This window comes from Hypoxylon fragiforme (genome assembly GCF_022984875.1).
Source record: "Hypoxylon fragiforme strain CBS 206.31 chromosome Unknown GGS25scaffold_7, whole genome shotgun sequence".
In the NCBI taxonomy this organism is placed as follows: domain Eukaryota; kingdom Fungi; phylum Ascomycota; class Sordariomycetes; order Xylariales; family Hypoxylaceae; genus Hypoxylon; species Hypoxylon fragiforme.
In genome coordinates, this window is record NW_026054762.1 from 3,178,957 (window position 1) to 3,201,189 (window position 22,233).

General features: G+C 47.4%; 6 protein-coding genes across 6 annotated transcripts; 3 read left to right on the forward strand and 3 right to left on the reverse strand.

The window, feature by feature from the left end:
* Positions 1-98: 98 nt before the first annotated feature.
* GGS25DRAFT_394526 (uncharacterized protein) lies at positions 99-1,769 on the reverse strand. The gene has a single exon (XM_049258366.1). The coding sequence runs from the start codon at positions 1,642-1,644 to the stop codon at positions 256-258; it is 1,389 nt and encodes a 462-aa protein (XP_049115185.1). The 5' UTR covers positions 1,645-1,769; the 3' UTR covers positions 99-255.
* Positions 1,770-1,839: 70 nt separating this feature from the next.
* Positions 1,840-3,454, reverse strand: GGS25DRAFT_501653 (NAD(P)-binding protein). Its single transcript, XM_049261944.1, has 2 exons — positions 2,381-3,454; positions 1,840-2,320 (listed from the first exon to the last, which is right to left on the reverse strand). Exons 1-2 carry the CDS (start codon positions 3,145-3,147, stop codon positions 1,969-1,971), a joined length of 1,119 nt encoding a protein of 372 aa, XP_049115186.1. The 5' UTR covers positions 3,148-3,454; the 3' UTR covers positions 1,840-1,968.
* A 3,766-nt stretch (positions 3,455-7,220) lies between these two features.
* Positions 7,221-7,751, forward strand: GGS25DRAFT_524190 (uncharacterized protein; the record flags this gene model as incomplete). The annotated part of the gene is made up of 1 exon (XM_049264557.1): positions 7,221-7,751. One exon carries the CDS (start codon positions 7,221-7,223, stop codon positions 7,749-7,751), a length of 531 nt encoding a protein of 176 aa, XP_049115187.1.
* An 832-nt stretch (positions 7,752-8,583) lies between these two features.
* On the forward strand, positions 8,584-10,346 carry GGS25DRAFT_394676 (cyclophilin-like protein). The gene has a single exon (XM_049258368.1). It carries the CDS (start codon positions 8,702-8,704, stop codon positions 10,151-10,153), a length of 1,452 nt encoding a protein of 483 aa, XP_049115188.1. The 5' UTR covers positions 8,584-8,701; the 3' UTR covers positions 10,154-10,346.
* A 5,374-nt stretch (positions 10,347-15,720) lies between these two features.
* GGS25DRAFT_394757 (uncharacterized protein) lies at positions 15,721-17,592 on the forward strand. Its single transcript, XM_049258369.1, has 3 exons — positions 15,721-16,255; positions 16,354-16,461; positions 16,519-17,592. Exons 1-3 carry the CDS (start codon positions 16,064-16,066, stop codon positions 17,584-17,586), a joined length of 1,368 nt encoding a protein of 455 aa, XP_049115189.1. The 5' UTR covers positions 15,721-16,063; the 3' UTR covers positions 17,587-17,592.
* Positions 17,593-19,151: 1,559 nt separating this feature from the next.
* Positions 19,152-21,645, reverse strand: GGS25DRAFT_394765 (peptidase S28). The gene is made up of 4 exons (XM_049258370.1): positions 20,394-21,645; positions 20,249-20,340; positions 20,004-20,169; positions 19,152-19,953 (listed from the first exon to the last, which is right to left on the reverse strand). Exons 1-4 carry the CDS (start codon positions 21,467-21,469, stop codon positions 19,473-19,475), a joined length of 1,815 nt encoding a protein of 604 aa, XP_049115190.1. The 5' UTR covers positions 21,470-21,645; the 3' UTR covers positions 19,152-19,472.
* Positions 21,646-22,233: the final 588 nt, after the last annotated feature.

Sequence of the window (22,233 nt, forward strand, 5' to 3'; positions counted from 1 at the left end):
TTCTTATAAATGGAAAACTTATAAATGCTCTAAGGCTTGCTTGGGTTGACACACATATTGATAGTAATGATGTATGGATGGTATGAATTTAGTACATACTAGGTACATATGGCCCGAGGATTAAGGCCACAGGTATGTACTACTAGGTACTGCATGTATTATGCATCTAGTAGGTATGGACAGCATTGCCTAACCTAATAGATACATACATGTATATTAGGTACATAATGGATACGAAATGGCTGTGACATCCAGCTAGTCGATATCACTCCCGGGACGACTCGCAGGACGGCTCGCAATAAATATAGGAGCACGCTGTGCTTCGCTATCCTCAGTCTCATCCACTCCGAATTTGGTCATGCTGAACTCGGGCAAGCGCTTCTGTCCTTTACGCAAAACACCTCCATGCTTCAAGTTACGTCTTCTCATCGCCTCAATTTCATCATTGTGCTTGGCCTTTTCTTCTTCCTCGTTCAACATCGTGCCTTCAATGCTCAGGTATCCGTAGTCGCCGCTTGCACCAACCTCGTAATGCTTGATTCGGAAATAAAGCTTAGTGCCTCCGCGTATTCTCGTCCCATTTTCGTCCACCCAGTAGCCCGTTGTGTGTAGTTGCGCTGTGTCATCGTCTGGGTTGTCCAAGGGTTCGGGTGTAGGGAGTTTGGCTTCCTCAGCTGTTTTCTCTTTTTCATTCCCCTTCCCCTTGTCTTTATGCTTGCCATTAGAAAGTAGGTCAATCCAGCGCCAGCCGTGAGGCAGTCTTGCTGCTTCAATCGAGGCATTGAACATATCCCAGCAGACAACACCAATATGGCCCTCGCCCTGGAGATTCACCATTCCTTCCATCCATGCGCCCCGAGCTGGACGGAACAAGTCTACTTCGGCGGTCAACCACCCAAAGCTAACCGCATATTCGTTGATGGACTCCATTAACACGACATCCTCCGTGGCGCTCTTTTCGGTCAGCGATCCTTTTCCCGGCGCCTCGCCAACGCGAGGGTTTCGAAACGCCAGCAGGACGCCACGGAAGCTGGGCACATAGCGGTTAATCAAGGGCAGGAGATGCTGATCCGCGAAACCTTCTATCGGCTTGACTAGGCCAGACGGGAATAATGGTAGGTATTGAGACACAGTCTGCGTAAAGAAGGGATATTCTTTGATATCGGGCTTTTGTCCAAACTCGTCTGCATTGTGAGCTTCAACCGGAATCGAGTCAATATCCATAGGCACGGTTTCTGGAGCTTGTTGGCTGTCGGGTATAATCTCATCTTGCGACGATATTGTCTCAACCTCGAGACTCTTGTGATTTTTCTTGTGCTCCTTTCGTTTTTTCTCTTTCTTTGTTAAGCTCGAATCCATTGTGTTATCCTCCAGAGATTCCTGGCTCTTCTTTGCCTTTCCTATACCATGGGCTTCTTGTTTCCGTTTCTTTTTTTCCGTGCGAGACTGATGGATAGAGACTTCATCTATGTTCGTCGGGACTTCTGGTTCTGAGTTGGAATCATTACCGCTGCTTTTCGATTTCTTGTGTTTCCGCTCGCTGCCTTCTGTATCGTTGGTTTCGCGAGGTCGCTTGTGTTTTCCACGAGACCTGCTTTTCTTGTCGGGTATGGGCGTTAATGACGAGGCCGCGGTATCCGCCATTATAAAACCTGGATTTGTTCGAATGGATTTGAAAATTTGTGCAACGGGAAGAAAGTTGCGTCGGCATTTACTTTGGTACGTTGTGATGCGAAAATACAATTGAAGCTTCAATGTTCTTACTTTTCTTTTCTCTTTTTTTTTTTGGCGTACCTTGCTATCGATAAGGATAACCGTATTTGAGATAACTACATCTACTTACGATAAATGCATGCACTGGATAACTAAAGCTATATACCTATTGAATACATTATTCATTATGTGGGATTATTGAGGTGAAATTTATTGGACTTGCTAATCACGCGTCTCCCTACCTCTAAGTTAACCTTAGTGCCCTTTCCCATTCACAGCTCTCTCTACAATAGTACTCAATGACTCCATGTCCTCGGGTGTAAGACCTAATAGCTCGTTGTCTGTCTTGTCGTATAATGTGCCACCCTCTGCCCATATGCGTCTTAGGGTGTATAGTGTGGCAAGTGGATTATTACTATTCCAGCTCTCTTTCTCGACCTTCCGGAGGCTCTCCATCGATCTATGCTGAACTGACCAATTCGTCCCTGTTTGCTTCTCGAGTTCCTCTACAATAGCATTTGGGGTCGTCACGAATGATTGGACCTTGAGAACTTTCCCCATTGATACCTCAGGGCTCCGAAGAGCTGCGGCGACAAGCTTACCAACACTATTTTGTGTTAGTTGAATTGATAATAGCCCAGGTGGCTTTTCGCATTGGTAAGCTTACTCGGGCATGCTTGTGAATCCGATCTTCCCCTCACCCGATTCAACTATTATTGCTTTCTTAGACTTCAGATCAAAGCCCCCAGCTTCTGGAGCCGCTGGGCTAAGCGTCAGGTACATTTCAGGGTACGGGCCGGTGACGATGTAGGTACACTTGATCCTCTTCACGTCATCACGGATGAACTCTCTCACTCTGAGCTTGTTTTGGTGCGGTTCTTCGTCCTTGCTCGAGGCATTATATTCGATGTCGGTGCCGTATTCACTAGGGAAGAACCATTTCACATCTTTGCTCGCTTCCGCGAGCTTGAGTAGCTCAATTTGGCTGGCTATTGCATTTCTCCCCAAGCAAGAGATGACCGTATCGACGCCACTGTAGGCGTTCCGGACATCATCAGCACTGCTGATATCACCTGTGATGACCGAAACCCCCTGAGACTTCCAAGATGATAGTAGGGTCTGCTTTTCTGGACTAGATGCTGTGGCCAACGAAGTCAAAACGAGAATCTGTGATGCGATACGAGGTTCTGCAAAGATGACGGCGTTGGCAATATGTTTCCCAATATTGCCAGTCGCTCCGATGATGAGGAGCTTCGATGGGAGTTGCGTGGCCATCATTGACTGATAGAGTATGGAGTAAAGATATAGTGAATCTCGAGGAAGTCGATGAAATTCGAATACTATTGTGGGGTAACTTAACCGAACAAGAGGTTTCGTGTAGGTAGTTACTAATAAGCATTGAAAGCCTCCAGCTTTGTCATCTAAACTCCACATGCACCTTAAGACTGTTACGTGCTAAGCTTTAAGCTCCAAGCCTGCCAGCCTGCCTACCTAGTATGTAATACTTACCTGCCTAATATGACTCCAATACCTTGAAGGAAAGAAAAGGAAGTAAACGAGATCTTACGCTCCATGTCTAGCATAAGTAGGTAACGATGAAACTGGCATTAGTTTTCAAGGTTTCCTACCATAGGTATACCTATCACCTGTTCCTGGAAACTTGGTATAACTGCGTGTAAATCTTTAGTCCCTTTACTTTGTAAGATTCATTGGAATAACCTCATTCTAACCTCCCCTCCCCCCACCCCCCCCTTTTTTTTTTAAAAAAAAAAAAAAGAAAAAACTACGTCACGAGTCATGAGTTTTCAGTAGAGCCTGATAGGATTTGAGGCTACGACGACATCTGGACTTTGAAACAACAGCCTGAAGCCAAATACCTGACCCCCATTCTATTATTGGCGGGATATGACGTCCGGTAAGTTGGCACCAATGACAAAGTTTCCAAATCTGTAAGTCGATGAAGTCATACCGGTGTATTTATCACAATACATACTTGTAGTACTAAACGACGACCTTGAAATCAGGTAAGACATAACTTCTGATAAAGGTATGGATATGCAGCTCTCGTGATAGTTATACTTACCTCTTTCATATTTCAGTAGGCCATCTTTATGTTGTTCATTGTTTGCTACATGCTGATGCAAAAGTAATGTGTAGCGTAGCAGCTATGTACTTTGATCGACGTAAATATAATGCGTTCTGCAGGTACCGCTCAGCCCGCTATGACAGATTCCAGCCCCTCGGGACAGCACTGAGTGTCTTGGCTTGGTTGGTGATGAGTACAAGTATGTAGATCCTATACAGTTACATAGGTATGTGTACGTAGCTAGAAACATGAAGGTATTCCATGACGCTTGGGTGTCGATCTTTGAAATAATGCTGAATAACACTCTTTACATAGTCACTTCTCATTGGATTTACATATCATCTGCGATGATGTGATATCAATAAGACTAAAGACTACATGTAAGTTTATTGTGTGCACATATGCATCTTGGATGTAGGTGCAATATGTACATACTCTAATGCGGCCATGCTACTGCAGCATATTTACAATCGCCCGGAGATCCTTGTCCGTCATAAACCGCGTGATATGGCAGAATAAGGAGGTTATGAATGAAGAGAGATACTATCAACGATGCATCAGAAGATAGTTCTTATCCAGTCGAGAAGCTGCCGGTATCTCAGGATTGGGATTTCCTAACTACCGGCGAGGTAAACAACTCATGTCAGGTTATCATCACCTTGCTTTACATTATATGTACATGTAGGTATACATACCTACATACTCCGTACACATGTTCTTTTACTTTCGTGGTCGAGATATCGGTATTCGGCACCAGTGATTCGACACACGGGCTCTTCATCCGAATGTCAAGAGGCGATCGGCATACATAGCTGACGAGTGCTACCATGTTGCAGTTTGTAGTTTTGTAGTTTTACGACAAAATCTTTCTTGTGGGTTCTGAATGCGCTGCACTCCACAGATTCCGATTCCCCGACCTTAGACCACCAATCTACCTACGGAAGCTTCACCACATGACGGCTAGGTTATATTTATTAGATAACGCATTAGATAACATATACTGCATTTACGACCATTGTCGATGTTGGCGGCGTGATAATCTTCAGAGTATGGCTTGGCTGCTTAGATGTAAGAAGAGGAGAATGGTGATGGTGGTGTAGCATTGTTCTGGGCCTACTTTGAATATGGGCTAGACTGCAGAACTAACTTGAAGTCTTACTAAGTTATAGGTAACTAACCTACATAGTTAATTAATGTATGCTGGAAATTAGGTACTTCCACATCCAGCTTATACAGTGTCAATACAAAAGGATATGCATAGATTCCTTAAAGAGATGGATCCATTGCACCTCTTATTTTAGAATACCGAGCGACGTCATTCGCTTATCACCACCAGCGCAGACAACAGCACCATCGTCATCGACTTGATATATTAAAACACATGGAATAGAATGTCAGAATTAGCCTCTCTTCTCTCTACCACACTGTCACAAAAGCTGCTTAAGCACTCACTATTTGATTTACGAACTACCCTAACCTAGGCACATACATTAGTATGTATACATAAGAATCCATGGGTTGGTCTAAAAGTATCAGCGTGTAGCAACATAGTTATGTGCACTGTGTAATTCCCCCCTTATGTGTATCACATATTTTCCTATACTTGCCCAGGTAGGCCCAAGCCCCAGTTATCTTGCATACATACACACTTCAAGTTCTCCACACCTTCTCCAGAGATTAGGTACCAGACACCATGCCACCGCACTCCAGGATCTGAAGTCGAAGAACCTTCCATGATTTAGCCCCAATGTACGGGGTACTATGTATGTATGTGTCAACGTCTACACATACATACAATACGTGCGTACATACTTACATGTAGGTATGCATATTGCCTTCCGGAGCTCTTCGTACGGCAAACACCATCATTGAAGTAGATAGCTACCGTACCATCATCACCTGTTGTGTCCTACATAAGAGACTCCAACGGTATTCTCGTTTGCCCCTTACAAATTGTCATCTATGATATCTTTAATAATATAAGTGATTTAATCTCTGACAACTGCGCTTGTCTACATGTAACTCGCATCCGACCAACCTAATACAACAATACATAACCTCTTATCCTCGGCAATCTCGCTAATACAACAAGCTCAATTTCCTACTTGTCTAGCGTTCAAGCAACAAATTAGCACCTTAAAATCTACACTGACATCAAACCTCGAGATATCGACGCCATCACCTACAGATTAGTTTCGAGGACCATCAGAACCTGTTGTGTTCAAGTCTCAACCCTATCGGCCCCAATAAATACCTGCAATCACGCCGCCGGAGCCCTGTTATTCGCAAACGAGCGCCCCAACTTGGCCACTCGCACTACTGTACAATACCTGTGTAGTAGACTTCTCCGACGTCGAGTCTAGTCCAACAACGGATTCTGGAAACCCAACTCATTAATAAATTCCCCCCCTATCAGGTCTTTTCTATCTTATTATCGTCACATTACCTAGGTAGCGACCTGTGTGTGTCCTGGTTACCATTGGTGCCACCCGTATCATTAAATACCTATCTCTTCTGTTCAGGTCGCCTGCAATTGACGCCCGAGGAGTGTATCATTTATCGATATTATTTTTTCCCTGTTTCTGTCGCATCCTTACTACAACTTGGACCCCCCCTTTAGGCTTTTGGCGGTTCCGAGCTAGAAACTTGCCATTGCTCTAGAGCTTGCTATCGTCTTACACCTCACCTCCACGCCTCCACAATAGCTCCACGATACGAAGTCGGCTGCTCCCGACTCGATAGAATCTTTTCTTTGAAGTTCCACCGGAGACACGACTACCTTGACCAGGTCCACCTTGCAACCACTCAGTAGCCTGGGACCTTTTCAACCGTCCACCAGTAAGCTAACCAAACAGATCGGCGAACTCAATTCGTCGGCTATATTTTTGACGGCGTCAACCTTGGACTGTTAGGTATCTATTCGATATCATTTTTCACCTGCACGGAAACCTTGAGTTCGATATCTCAGACAGCTTCTAAAAGGCATATAAGACTTCACCTTGTTGAATTTTTGCACCCCCCGAAATTTGCTAGCTCGATTATATTCTGCGTTTTACGTTTTATAATCCCATCTGGCAACGTAGTATTCGAAAATATTATCCCGTCATTCTTCCCGACTCCTAGATAATCCTATTATCCGTAAGAGGAGAAGACGTTGCAATTGTGATCGTCAGATCGACAAGACAGCGCTTTTTAAAAGAACGCACTCTAGGAGCTTGTTTCATTGTTCACGCTCCGAGACGAAAATCCACCTAGCCCACTTACACCCGGCGGCGCCATCCCGCCTTCGACCGCTCCTTTACTCTGCAGCTTTGATTCCTGTTCACCTCCCCGCCTCTTCAAACGCATCACACTTTCAGTTCAATGAAGCTCGCCATTAGCCGCATACCAGTAGTTCCATTCGACCTATCGCCACGTCAAGATGTACTACGCAGATGAGATGATGGGATCGAGCCCAGACTTGGCGGCCGGCCATAACATTGACTTCGCGATGCACAAATATCTTTTACTGCAGAATCAGCATGAAGAGCTCCGGCAGCACATGCACGACCTCTGCCCAGCGTATACCACATCCTCAACCGCTGTCACATCCCCTTCGGTGTCGCCAACTCGTTCGTCCAGTGGCAGCCCGTCCTTTACGCTTTCTCCTTCCTCGCCATCGCGAAATCACCGAAGATCATCGCTCCCGTCGCTAAAACACTCGGGGTTCCGAGGCTCGCAGACTCAGCTGGAGCCGGTGCTAGACGAATCATTGATTGAGGAGATGGCAGCCGGCGAGCAGAAGCTCTTTGATGTGAATGAGGGAATTAAGAGAACGTTGACCGAATTACTCAACTGCGAGATAATTCGAAAAGACCAAGCAATGCGAACCTGGGTGCAGTCACGATTGATGGATACAGAAAGAGAGTTGCGCAGCGGACGGAGACGTCGCAGCCATGGTGGGTTTGACTAGGTAGTGAGGAGGGGCGCAAGAGACAAGAGGCAAGGGGGAAAGGCAAGGGGAAGGAGGCAAGGGGCAAGATGAAGGGCAAGATGAAGGGCAAGATGAAGAGCAAGATGAAGAACTAAAACCTAATTTCACCACCACCACCGCCGCCACCACGAAAATGTGAAGAGGCATGGGAGATATGGAAGGGAACGGAAAAGTACTAGATGGATTGTGCCGGGGTAGGATAAGGAACTGTTTCAAATGCTTTGAACTTGGGAACTCGATACGATACCAATCTGCTTGGTTTATTTCGATGGTGTTTTGGGGGTTATTATAAGATCCTGAATAAAGGGGTCATGGGCGCCTACTGTGTAGGAAGAGGATCTTCAATGTTGCTCGCTGCCATGTGAGTTACTATGTTGGTACCTAATCAGTGAGGAGACGGATAGCTGAATGAAGCTGAAGGCCGTTGAAATGACTTCCTCTATATGGTTGTCGTTTATAATTTTTTATGTTTCGAGTATACAATACAAGACCTGTGTATAACTCTTCATCAATGATGTAACTTGAACTATTATTTATGGATGCCATGTGCCATCACTGCCATGTGCTTCAAGGTTGTGTGGTGAACCTTACAGTAGGTACATACAATACATAGTTACATACTACTACGTACCTAGTACCTATAGTACTAGGTAGGTAGTAGTTATGTGTACCAGTAACATAACATTTGAACATGTGGCTGAGAAATTTGATTGGTCGACGCCACAGCACTACTCCAGTCCTGAGTACTGTTCAAGACTCAATCAAGTTCGACTTTCAACAGTTAACTCAACATTGAACATTATTTCCGACTATACTATGCTCCTACCTACACTAGGTATTACCTACTCTACAATTTAGGTACTACCCTTGACTCATAGAACATGAGCCGTCAATTCATCCCCCTATGATCACGCCGCCCCCACGAAATCATGTCGGTGCTCCTTGAAACAAGCGCCGGCGACATCGTCATCGACCTGTTGGTTGACTATGCCCCAAAGGAATGCGAAAACTTTCTTAAGCTCTGCAAGGTCAAATATTACAACTTCTCGCCCGTTCATTCTATCCAGCAAAACTTCTCCTTCCAAACCGGTGATCCCCTCGGTCCAATCTCTGCCTCCTCCGATGGAGGTTCTTCTATATGGGGCCTTATGTCTGGCTCCTCCAAGAAGACCTTTCCTGCCACCTTCCATCCTAAACTGAGGCATCTCGAGAGAGGAACTGTGTCCATGGCTACCGCCCCACACCCTTCTGATCCTGATGCTCGCGTGGCCGGGAGTCAGTTCATCGTCACTCTAGGTGATAACACGGACTACTTGGATGGAAAAGCCGCGATATTTGGTAAAGTCGTTGAAGGATTCGATGCTCTCGAAAAGATCAACAACGCGATTACTGACAAAGACGGACACCCCCTCGTCGATATTCGGATAAAGCATACTATTATCCTTGACGACCCGTACACCGATCCACCCGGGCTGCGAGAACCTAGCCAATCGCCCCCGCCATCCAAGGCACAGCTTGCCACCGTACGAATCGACGACAATGCCCCCCTAGCGGAAGACATTGATGAAGCGGCCGCCGAGAAGGCCCGGCGCGAGAGGGATGCGCGCGCCCAGGCCCTCACCCTAGAAATGATGGGTGATCTCCCTTTCGCCGAAGTGAAGCCCCCGGAAAACGTGCTTTTCGTTTGCAAGCTTAATCCCGTTACCACTGATGCCGACCTCGAGCTCATCTTTAGCCGATTCGGCAAGATTCTATCATGCGAAGTAATACGCGACAAGAAGACGGGCGATAGTTTACAGTATGCCTTTGTCGAATTCGAAGACAAGAGCGCGTGCGAGGCTGCCTATTTCAAGATGCAAGGAGTGCTGATCGATGACCGAAGAATACACGTAGACTTCAGCCAGAGCGTGAGCAAATTGGCGGAGGTTTGGCGAGGCGGCGAGAATGCGAAGCGGAAAAGACGGCATGATGGAGGCGGCTGGGGTGGCGTAAAGAGTTTGGAGAAATGGAGAAAGTATAGGGAAGAAGATGGTCACGACGACGACGAGAGCCGCTACAACATGGTTTATGGTGATGAGGAGATGCGCGGTCGACACGAGCGTCAGAGGGATGGTGAAGAGGGAGTTGGGGATCGACCCGAGAATGTAGGTAAAGGCCGTGGGGGGGATCGAAACCGGGGCTGGGACCGAGGCCGAGGTGGTCACCAACGCAACAGAGACAGAGAACCCCAACGGCGAAGTAGGAGTCCTATGAGAAACAAACCTCGAGACGACAGAGGTCGATCCAACGAAACCGGAAGGAATGAGCGTACCAGGCCTCGACATGACAACCGATATCAAACAGACCAGGATAGAGATCGTGAACAATACCGCCGAAGATAGTAATATCACCCACTACCATGATGCCAAGATGATCGCAAGAAGGATTCCATTACCCAAGAAACTACGAATCGGTACTCCCCATCTCGCTACTGCAATGACATGAGTGTTCAGGTAGAGACGGCTTAGCCTGAAGTCATGAAAGAAGGCTAATCAATATCCATTACTAATATAGTCTCGTTCTGCCATAGACCATTGTCAAATATCCAGGCTCCGGGTTAAGCTTTTCTCGGGCTCTCCGCGTTTTGTGATCTAGCCAAGTCTCGCTCCCGTACGCCTTCTATTACAAGTGCCTACGGGTCTTTGCTGACAGTAGGGATCGGACGAAGTTGGACGTACCTTTCGATCTAATGTAAATTGGCCATGCAGCTTCTCCCCCTGGTGTGTCATGGGTATAGCGCTCTCGAGCCCTATTCCTATAATTACCTCGAGGCAGATGCTTGGGCTTTTCGGTGCTATCAGGTATGCTATTGACCTACCTAGTAGCACGGCGAAAAGCGGGTCTACTCGGGTTCAAAACGGTTGCTTGCGACGGGTGCTTGCGACAGCTCTAGGGTTTACGATATCACCTTATATTGTTGAGCATAAGAGTATCCTTAGAGGGAAAAACAGAAAGGGGGTGAGGGGAGGCATCATCCTCGCAGGCCAGAAGACAGGCAATGTTCTCAACTCCAATTCTTAGATAAGCTGGCTTCTAGATGGGAAGCAAGTTTGTCCATAGTACAATTTGATGACGACCTCAACTTGTCTATGCGTTTGTCTAACAGACTGGAAGGGGTAGTAACACGAAAGCCCGAGGGTTATATTCAAACTAATCGAAGGAGGATTCGAGGTGCTCGATTAAGGAAAATGTCCCGCATTGTAGCTGACAAAAATATGTGTCTGGCAATTTATAACCCTATCGTGGCCTATTGTCCCATTGCCACAAGATCTTCAGATATTGCAGGCAGCCGTTGCTTCCACAACAGCATGAGCTGCTACCCCTCGAGCAAGAGGAATCTGTCGAGGTCAGTGTAAGCTTCAGCTGCTAAATCACTTTTCTTGTTCAACGTGTGACTTATATTCCCGAACTTTCGGTGTCACTTTCACTGCAAGGCCTGGATTCTGATCTTGAGGATTATTTCATACAGAAAAGCTAAGCCGGTCATCTCCACCGATTTCACTCTACTGCCTCATGATCTCCGAAACCAATGATCCCCTACCAAGAATTCTATGACTGGCTTGGATAAATGGTGGGAAATACGGGACGTATTTGACAAGGGTGGCATATTGTTCAATACGATATTTGCCGACTTTTAGTGCTGCGGTCGTCCTTGGAACACCTTCAAGCGTGAGCTGGCAGGAGATCTACACTTTGACGTCCGCGGTGCACTGTCACGGGTATATACCTTCACACATCAACCTGTGCTTCACCTACCCGCGCACTAGAAGTTCGATGGAACAATGGAAGAAGTATTAGTATGCAAGGGGCTCATGGCTTGCCGCTGCTCGCCGATGATGCAGGTTTTTATTTATTTCTTTTTCGGGTCCTAGTCACAGAATGCACGCATTAGAGGCTCTCATGTTTTCCTATACACCGCCACCGTCATCGCTGTCGTATGATTCAGATCCGAAGGATGGGGATCTCCAATATGCACTTGAAAGTTGTAGCATCATCTGCGCAACTGTCGTGTATACCTATATCTACCTAAGCACAATGCGAAGTGTTCGATTAGGGCTAGCGAGACTTGGTTTATTATTTAGGCAGCTATATATAGGAGTAACTTGCACCATTCCAGTTCTTTTTACTAATATTATGAGCTTACCGTAGTATGTCCCATTTAGGGGCATACAATGACAGCATTAAAGTTCTCCCTACTGGGATACTAGATTCGCGAGTTGAGCAATGGTATGAAGTGGTCGTTCTGGTATTTCGATCCGAGTGGAAAGGCCCAAAAGCCAACCAACAGATCGATGCTACCGTTTATCTAGCTGTCATTCTCGTACCGGACCAGAATACCTGTTTTGTTCTTCTACCGTCGTTCAATGCTGGCATCTAATGGCCTGTTAGACCGTTGACTGCAAGGTCCCCGACCTGTGTGACGAGGCTATCACGCCTTTTATATGGCTATCCATGTCCTGTCCAGCTCCGACCGAGGGATATTTTATTTTACTGTACAATGTCCAGTCTCCCCGTCCCCTCCCCTTTCTTGTATAAGTCAGACTGGATCAACCGTTGCTCCTCATAGGGCGCCGCTGTTACAGCTACGAGGCTCATCATTAAAAAGCCAACCGGATATCATTGAACTTTTCGACGTGATGTGCCTTCCCGCCTCATCAATTTGAGACCATTCATTAAGACTGGTCGGAACTCCGACCATGGCCTATCGAGCAAATGAACAGACCTGAAGGGGCTCCGAGCGCTTGTCACACGGGGTGGGATGAACCACAATGACAACAATTCGCAAAGGGATTAACCGATTCACATACCCCTAGTAGATTCAGATTTTTAGTCTAGAGCGAGGGTGTGCAACGTCGACCCTTCAATTAACAGCACCCACTGCTAACCTCAGTGTGCTACCGTGATGGTGGTCCTGCGAATTCTGACTCGTAACAGTCTAGTTGAGCGAGAAGTATGAACAACAGTATCTTGTCTCACGAAAAGACCTCCTAATGATCATATACTTTACCGTTTTGGGGACATCCAGCCAGCTACTCACCACCTGGATCATCTACTATGTGTTTACCTACATGTGGGCACTCTCGCCTATCATTTCAGCCGCAGCCGCTAGATGTCTTTGACCCTCAATGGCTACCTTAGGTACCTAGGCAGGTATCATAGTGTCGTGGGTTGAATATCATATCATTGGATTCCATGCCATGTCGGTACCTACCTAATAATTTGAACCCCCAAAATGTCTCGCATAGTGACGAAGGATTTTCAGCCAATGATGTAGCGGCTGGTAGTACAGTTGCGGCTATCTGCAGCTTCCTATAGATGACTGACAGCGGGGGCATGCAAGAAGCCGCGTAGTTTAAGGGAAAAATTTCCGTTGCTAAGTTTTAGTATTTCTTAGGCATTTCCTACCACTATGGGGAGCGAGCATGTGTCTTTCCAATGACATACATATACATACTCCCTTTCTATATAGGTATGTATGTATTCTCTGCGCTCGGAAGCTTTGTGGGAGATGTACCTGCTAGACAATATGTACCAGGTAGGTATGCATTGAGCGTCAGTTGCAATAAGACACCCTAGGTTAAATGCTACTCGATACGGATTGCCCTTTACGAAAGCTTTTCCCGAACTTGTGATTTCCTAGATCTTGTACTGGCAAACCTATATAGGTACATCCTCAACCCCACCGCCTTCTCGTCAACAGTATATCAATGTAGCTAGAAGTGATGTCGAGGCATTTGAGGTCTGTAATAATAGCCTGACGCAAGAGCTGCGAGTAGGGTTAGTAACTCTAATATTAGCTTAAGGGTCGATGTCGCGTATCTATGATCTGCGTGGCGTAACCTGTCGATGTATTGTTTGTACAGTATGCCTACTGATTTTATAGCTGTGTATATATCTGGGCAAGACATGTATAGGTATCTCCTGCATGTGGTGGCTTGCCTAGGTACCAAACGAACGACACAATGACTGGCTGACTGGCTCTGCCCACCAAATCGGATCTTTGCTTAGCTTTAATCTACGTACCGATCTAACCTAGTGTTGATCCAAACGATTTGAGGGGGGAAAGAAAGTGACAGGTCACAAATGGGGTCGTTAGAGATTGACTAGATTGTTTGTTGCCGCTATTGCTATGAACTCTGGCACTTATCCCCTGTAGAAATATTCTGATACCCGATGTTTTTTTTTTTCAACCTAGAAAGCTCATTTGTTTTGAAATCTACTGCTCGCATAGAAACGGCAATGGGCAAGTACACACGTGAATCAGTTCTCGTCTACGCAGAGAAGCATATCGAGCAGATTTAGGTGTACAGGAGAAAAAGGGGGTTCGTGTAACAATGCCCAGATCTGCCAATACGTAGAGGATGGCCCTCGTTTGCGTTGCGTCAGGTATGGGTGGTGATGTCTTGCTTGTAGATCCGTCCTCAATATCTACTACCTATGAGCAAACAGAAGATGGGTAACCGATTACCAGGAGGCATGTCCCAGTTTGCTGTCACGCTTCTGGTCACATATACATAGAATCTAAGTGACGAATAGGATTCTTCTGCCAATCATTTTCAGGAGAATGAATCGGGACAGTACCCTAGTCCGGATCAAGCGGTTGTGGCTTCATGTTGGCTTGCCTAGACGGCTGTGGAAGAAAGAAGACCCTTCCGTTGTTTTCGTTTGGATCGTCCGTCACATTTACCCCGCTGAAGATTCTAGAGCAGGAGGAGGCTGCAGGACTCATAGCCCAGAACGGTCAAGGGATCGAAATAAGGCCTCACACACGTCTTTGCCTCCCTCAGCATATCTCTTCCCACTGTCCATGACGTCGTACAGAAGTACCGATGCACATATGCAAAAGGCAACGAATGGCATGTCTTGATATTGGGCAGCAGCTGGAGACTCTCGCTTTACAGCGAGCCAAGTCATATCATTGTCTTACCCGACGTTTGCGTCTTCAGTAGGACGAGAGCCGTTGGTCGTGGTCGTGGTTGTAGTAACCCTATCTTGTTTGCTCTGGCGAATATCCCGCAACCTCTGTGTCGGAGATGGCAACCCATTACCTGCCCGTTTCCTGTCTCTTACGAGGAAGCAGGCTAGCTTAGGTACTTACTATGGAATCTACACGGTCATCAAGAATATTCACATTGTCGTATTGAACTTGGGTTAGGGGAAGCTCTTTTCGTGACAATGGCGTGCCCACTTACCTGTGTCTTGTAAGTGGAGGCTCTCTGCTCTGATGGTAATTTTGAAAAGAAAACAAAAAAATCTGGTGAGCTAGTAGGTCTCAAAATGCTATTCGGTGGTGGTAGACATGCAAATGAAACCAACACCAAGGAAGACTGGCCCGGTACGAATAAGATATGTTGGTCTCAGTCTATATGAGGCCCACCTGGCTCTCTACATCATCTATATAGATTGGATCGAGATTGGCCGTTCACCATAGTATGGTTCCAGATATCCTCCCTGGGATGCCCCCCCCCTAGGATGATCTTCTAGCCCCCCGGCCTTATAGGTGGGCTGACTGTTTGTATGAGCTCTTCTCTTTCTTAGAGTGAAACGAAGCACCTTAGGATACATTGCAAATCCAATTCCAATTTGGCGTACACATGGCTACATTTTGCTCGTCATGCAGCAGCCATGCACCTAACCGTGGCCCTGACTTGGTATCCTTGTGGCATCCTTGAGCTCTCGTGCAACGCGGCTGGGTTAATCGACCGCAGAGTCAGACGTTCTCGATGTGACACCTGCTGTGTTATGAACAAGAGCAAAATGACAAGTCCTTCAGCATGCCTACCTTGAAGGACTTCCTTGCTCAGTTGCAAACAACAGCTTTGATGAGGTCTGTCTGCGGAGCTAGTTGTACTAAGCTATAACAGTCACAGGACTTGCAGCCTTTCAATTCCTTTCTCTATCTCTCTAATGATAGCGAACGGGAACCCTTCTATCTCGCCCCCGCAAACTGTCAAGTGTGATCAACCTTCTACTCATGAAACATCAGAGTCTGACAAGACGAGCGTGGGCTAGTGAAGTTCTAAACTCTCTCACTAAGTTGAGCTTCTAGGGCTGAACAGATAGCGACAACGACCTATCCCCTTGAGAGAAAGTCTTGCCCACCTTCTTCCTATAGTCGTAGAGCAAAACAAGTCCCCTCTCCGCTGATACAATTCCGATAAGACGGGGACGTCCTTGTCTCTCACGCACCTGCCCGCGTTTTTTTCCCTCTCTACTTATTATTCCCTCTGAAACCAGTGGCAAAAAAGACAATGGTGACTCCCGCTTGTTATCCCCCAAGCGAGGCTGGCCGACGATATAGCCGCCCTTGCCCTCCATATACCATCCCTTACCAAGAGCGCCGATATCACCTCACTTCCCAAGAAGTAGCTCGAACAACGACGATGGCAGAACGTGAACTAGACTCGGAGTCGTCACAACCCCGAAAGAGAATAGCTGTGGCGGTAAGTGAGAAATTCAACCTCCCCCTTTTTCATTTTATCGTATTTTATCTCGTCCTTTGGTGTATGTGTGGAATGCTCACTTGAAACTATACGAAAAGTGCGGCCGATGTCGTAAGCGCAAGATTCGATGTAGCGGCGACCTCGGAAACGGACTTCCATGCTCAAACTGCAAGAACGCAGGTCATCAGCCTTGCCTTTTTCTACGGGTAATTCTCCAAGATGAAAGTCGGATACAGGATGGGCCTTTAACTCGAGTGATCTAGGTCTCCTCCACCGAGACTCCTCTCAGGAACGACGGCAATGACTTCTCTTATAATCTTGAAGCGGCTCGACCCTACAGCAACCAGAACCGAGTAGCCGTATCCCAGTTGAACCCAGTCTCACAGTACTCTACGGATATGCCCGCAGGAGATGTCTTAACTTCTTATCGGCCAAACCAATACCAATATGGAACCAAAGGCTATTATTCTGCTATATCAGGATGGACAGGGACTTACCAGGACGAAGGTGTAGACTATAATCTGAACTACTCCTACCCGATGTTGAGCCAAGACACCTCCCACATGGTGCAAGGCTATGGGCGCTACGGTTCTGGGAAGCCAGTTTACGTTGACACGGATACATCGACATATTCGTATAACTTGGTTCACCGCCCAGCAGTGAGCAGCGAATCCCCCAATGGGTTTTCATTGACAGGGATGGCAGCGTCGCTTCCGAACACTTCTGATCGGGTTCCATCCAATCGTCTCCTTCCACAGGTGAATCGAACTTTGACAAGCCCAGCTAGCTATCGCACAGATGGCCTGCCAAGTTTCCCAGGTTCGAAGACATCTCCTACGAGCCCCATGTCTGACGTTGGCTATAATAATCTACATTCTAGCTTCGAATCGCCCTACTCGCCACCAAGTACGCTTGGCTCGAACATCCCACACCGGTCAAGCAATGCTCAAGAAAACAGCACTTATCAGTCCGGCCCGAGTTCAACTACAGAAAGCCTATACACCGCAGGCGACCAATCACTTCGTTCTGCCGAAGACAGCAACGCAGGCTTGAGCTACATCTACAGCGACAAGCTCGAAGGCTCTCGAAGAGATTCTCAGTCAAGCGGTGGGGGCACTTCGGGATCCGTCTTGCCCAATGGCCATGTATACGTACCAGACTCACACCACCCGCACATACCATCTTCGTCCTCCCAGAGCTATATTGCGCCACAAAACAACGCAGTGGATGGAGGTACTACGTCGTCTGGTCGAGGTAGTGGTAGCAGCGGCTCCTCGCATATGCACGCGGAAAGTCACCGACGATCTGCGGGAAACCTCCGTGGGGGTTAAAATCTACCGCTTTATACATATTTCAGCGTCCCCGGTTGGCTGAGGGCCCGGGTGATGGGGGTATGCGGTGCGACGTGCCTAGGAGGAGGGGAGGGGAGGCGGAGGCGGAGGCGGGGCCAGTAAGTCCTGGCCAGTTCAGTCAGCCAGTCAGTTGGTCGATATTGTACGAATTCTGTTTTTATTTTCTTTTCTCTTTCCAGGGAGAAGCTGCCAGATGTACGACGACTGTCTGGCAGCCACATCCTTTTCTCTCCTTCCTTGCGTCTCTGACCGAGACGATGGGACCGGCGCCTATTTTACGAACGGAGAGCTATATCCAGTCTAATACCATCACACCCGATCACATCTCGTTTCTCTCTTAGGAGGCACCTCTCGCGATCATGCGCGTCATTCATCTCGCATGCATTTGTCGTTCCTTGCGGCCGAGAAACGCCTCGATACCACCCCCCATTCGAAATTCTCGGAAATCTCCCCATGAGAAAATGACCTAGCATTTATTTCAGATAGATCGAGCTTGGGCGCGATCAGGCTTCGATTTCACCCTCAAGTTCCGAATGCCCGGATGCTGGGGAATGCTCCTAATGGATGGAGTGGGTTCTTTAGGGCAAAGAAGAGGCAAAAAGAGGCAAGCCGGTCGACGTATGGCGCTTCGTGTTGCCGACAGGTGGGTTGCGCGAAGATGTATGCCACGGGTGTGCAGCCACTTGTTGTTCGTCCTCGGCGCCCTTCCACATATGCATGGCGGCTCGGCAATATCCCTCCCTCGACCCATTGCCGCCCTATTGTCGTCAATCCCCATCCGTGTGGCGAAGCAAACACTGCGTCCCTCCGTTTTAATTTCACAATCCCGCCCCAAAGCTTACGATCTGGGACAAGGAACTATGAATCATTCGTACACGGTGCCGACCTTGATGTTCCCGTGTAGGCATGGGAGTGGGTGTATGTGTGCGCGCACTGTTCCCCGTCAGTTTCTCGATCCTCTTTTCATTTGATTCTACTCTTGAATATTCAGAGTTCAACAACAACACAGAATAACCCTCCCGCTCATCCGATCAGCCCCATATACCGGTTTGGCGGCACTAGAATGGATGAGGCATATTTTGGCGGCAAGGGAATGGGCTTAGGCGGACAATACAGAAAGACAGGCGAATTCTAGTTAGTTTTTGCTTTTGCGGTTACCTCTTCGACGCGTTATACATGCTAGCCAGCGACGACATGGCTTAGCATTGCCTTTGTTCACATCCATCGGTTTCGGGGGTATGCTTCCCCCCCAAGTCTGTACTCTTTCTATTTGCTTTCGAACACGGCCACACCCACGCACGAATATTTAATTAACCCTCCATCTATCACCCGGTCAACACAGCATGTTTGGAAAATAAAAGCACGTACTAGGAGGCGAGAGGAAAGAGCATGCGTATCCATTTACAAGAGATTGTCATAGGTCACCCTAACATTTTCAAGCCGCATTAGGACAGGAGCCGTGGCTTGTATTGTCCCTCTCATGGTTGAGGCGGGACAAAGTTCATGACATATTAGATCCTATAGAGCATCTTAAGAACATAGTCTTATACCCATGTAGATGAACTTAATCTGTCATTATACCTCGCTGAAATAGGTAATTTTCAGCGCTGCTGACTTGGCATTGTGTGATTTACACCATCATCCGAGAGAGAGACGACGCGATGAGCTAGTGTTCGACGGGGTACTTGTCAATCGTCGAGGTAGGCTACTTGGGATGACTAGAGCGCGCCTGAGACGACTTTTGCTAATATTATAGGTTAGGTAGGTAGCGAGCGAAGTCTACACCGCAGAAAAGATAATGACTTGCTCGGAAATGGTGGCTACTTTCTTTAGATAGGCCGTAGAATATAAATACTACATATGTTTCAATTATAATGACCTTCTGAAGCCTCACTAATCTTCGTACCCCGTCCAGTGTTGGTAGTTTGGTAGAATTCATTCGTCCAATTCGTCATTTGGGCTACAATATCTGCCTGAGCCTTCTTAATATCCTGGTTTACAGCATTTCTCACTCGAAGGTCGTTACAATGACGTGAGCCGGGGATGAGAATGCTGGGTACGTCTATCGTAGAAGCTAAGGGACCGCCGGGCCGGAATTCACTGGCCACGGAAGCCGACCGCCACGGGTCGTACTCGCCATTTACCCAGAGAAGCCGGGAGATGGAGTTCAAGTAATCCGGTAGTTGCCAGCCCCTCGTATGAGTATTGATGTCAGCAGCAGTCTTGCCCAAGGCACTCCCATAGGTGTATTTGCCTTCATGGGGGAAGAACAGCTCGCACTGACGTTGCCAGTATTCGGCATTGGCTAAACGGGAGAAGACAGTTGACTGATCCACAGGGGCGCCGCTACATGTGTTAGGTAGGCATGGGAGTTTTGGGTGGTAATAGATACTTACGTTTGATAGTAAAAAAAAGGATCGTTGCACGTCATCCAAACCCATGTGCGGTCAAACGGGTTTGCTCCAGTTTGGTCTGTGAACATGGGACTGGAGGCATTATAGGTGTCGAAGCATGCCACACTGTCGTTGCTTTCCCACTCATGATAGCCATATCCGGCACAATCTGTCTACTTGGTTAGGCCGGAACCACAAGTTAGAGCAGTGATACATGCATCCGGGGAGATACTTGGCCTTGAACCAACTGGCAAAGTTGGGGAGTGCTTTTTCGAGGCCCACTCCAGTGGAGTTGATCGAGATGGACGTGTTGGAGGAGGCACCTTCAATAGCGTCACACCTACAAGTGTTTAGTGAATATTTTCTTCATTCGCCTGCGTGGGAATGGCTCACATCTGGTAGAATGCAGAATAGCCAGAATATAGCTGAATACTTTGCCATGCCCATATAGGCGAGGATATAGCACTGACATCTTTCATTAGTAGATTGGAACAGAGACAATGATGAGGCACGCACGCAGCTACGTCGCTTGGATATGCGAGATATTGGAGACCAAATAAGTCTTTCAGATCCGCTTGCTCTTCAGACGATCCGTTCGTGAATATATTATCGACGTGGTCGACAATGGCCGAGTAATCTATGGAACAGTTTCTGGGCATCCCCTGCTGAATTTCGTAGAAGTATTGCCAATAGTCGAAAATGGCCTCAACAGGACCACTGCTAGAATGCGTTGCCCAGAATGTCCCAGGCGCAAGACTTTGAATCCAGGCACCCAAGGCGCCGGAATAAGAACCGCCAACCCATATCCACGGCGCTCCTGGAGCGTTTGATGCACTGTTCGCGTCGAACGGAAGCTCAGAAGTTCGAGCAAAGTTGACAAAGTCAGCAACGGCTTGGTCTAGGTTCAAGAACCGAAGGTTCTTTGTCGACTGGATCTCGTATGGAGTGCTGTTGCCCCAATACCGATGCTCAACCATGACAACAGCGCCGCCAACTTCTTTAGCGATCAAACCGGTGAGAGCATCATCTGTGAGATAGGACAGGTAGCCCGTACCAGAAACTTCCCCAGGCGTGAAGATGATGATGGGAGATCCCGGGCCTTTCCAGAATGTCGCATTGTACCAGTAAGTCTGGTTGAAAGTACCGAAGTCCGGATTATCATGGTCAATATACTGCTCAAAGTATGCAACACCCGTGGCGGGTTGCGCGGGATCAGTGAGCGCGGCAAGCGCCTCGTCGTTGACTTCGTCAGGTATAGGGTATGGTGCAGGAGGCGTCAAGCCTAGAACAACGCGCAGGCAAATGAATGTGAAGAGCGCACAGTGAACCACGAAACCCATTGCAACTATACTAAAGGTAAGGAAGGAATAGAAACTCGGGGTAAACAGATCCCCAATAGAAGAATAGGACAGAGTGCAGCTTGGATACTTGTTGCTCAAGGTGAGACATGCATTGGCTAGTATCATCATCTCCAGGGCTATTTACAATCTTCCAAGACCAGTGGCGGTACTCCTGGCCGGGCCGGGGACAGGACCTGCAGCCTGGCAAGTAGACACTTCGTACCCTGCGCTCTGCAGGGGTTGCATGAGATCAAATAGGGACGGCATGATAAGTGTTGTACATGAGAGGTTGTGTATGTATTATAGATGTAATAGTATGGTGCCGTGGACTGCGCACTTACATTGTACCTAGGTATGTAGCATGTACGGAGCCACGGAGAGGGGAAAACTGCATGTTATACAGCTTTCATGCTTGCCGGACCTATGAGAATGATGCATCCATAGTATATCAGCACGGGGTTGTAGGGTTCTAACTATCTACATGATATTTGGGTTATTTGAATCCGTAGGTAGATGTAGGCAGTACTCACACACAGCTCAGGAAACATCGAATTCATTCCACTCAAACTGCGATCGACAGACTCTGAGGTATTTTTCATACGGCTCAGGCTGTGTAGCATACACAGTGATGAGCCTATGCCTCGTGCCGCTTCGTGCCGCTTGTGACACTGTTCGTGACACTTCGTATGATGTCTCCATCTTATCCCGGCCTACTGAGTTTACCAATACGTAGCAGGTTCAATGGATATACCTAGGGTATCTATTGAGGCAGCTGGTACCCTGAGCATTAAGGCTTGAATGCTGGAAGTTGGAACTGCAGTACGAAGTATGTACATAAAGTGTACCTAGTAGTGACTATGTAGTATAGGTGCATAACTACCTAAGAAGCTACA

What these genes read in the sequence shown, in the direction of transcription:
- GGS25DRAFT_394526 (XM_049258366.1), bottom strand. Translation starts at nt 1,644, where the DNA reads ATGGCGGATACCGCGGCCTCGTCATTAACGCCCATACCCGACAAGAAA.
- GGS25DRAFT_501653 (XM_049261944.1), bottom strand. Translation starts at nt 3,147, where the DNA reads ATGTGGAGTTTAGATGACAAAGCTGGAGGCTTTCAATGCTTATTAGTA. An exon ending in GGATTCACAAGCATGCCCGA is followed by an intron (nt 2,321 to 2,380) that starts GTAAGCTTACCA and finishes AACACAAAATAG; the next exon opens with TGTTGGTAAGCTTGTCGCCG.
- GGS25DRAFT_394676 (XM_049258368.1), top strand. Translation starts at nt 8,702, where the DNA reads ATGTCGGTGCTCCTTGAAACAAGCGCCGGCGACATCGTCATCGACCTG.
- GGS25DRAFT_394757 (XM_049258369.1), top strand. Translation starts at nt 16,064, where the DNA reads ATGGTGACTCCCGCTTGTTATCCCCCAAGCGAGGCTGGCCGACGATAT. An exon ending in GAAAGAGAATAGCTGTGGCG is followed by an intron (nt 16,256 to 16,353) that starts GTAAGTGAGAAA and finishes CTATACGAAAAG; the next exon opens with TGCGGCCGATGTCGTAAGCG. An exon ending in AGCCTTGCCTTTTTCTACGG is followed by an intron (nt 16,462 to 16,518) that starts GTAATTCTCCAA and finishes CGAGTGATCTAG; the next exon opens with GTCTCCTCCACCGAGACTCC.
- GGS25DRAFT_394765 (XM_049258370.1), bottom strand. Translation starts at nt 21,469, where the DNA reads ATGATGATACTAGCCAATGCATGTCTCACCTTGAGCAACAAGTATCCA. An exon ending in TATTCTGCATTCTACCAGAT is followed by an intron (nt 20,341 to 20,393) that starts GTGAGCCATTCC and finishes AAACACTTGTAG; the next exon opens with GTGTGACGCTATTGAAGGTG. An exon ending in AGCACTCCCCAACTTTGCCA is followed by an intron (nt 20,170 to 20,248) that starts GTTGGTTCAAGG and finishes CCAAGTAGACAG; the next exon opens with ATTGTGCCGGATATGGCTAT.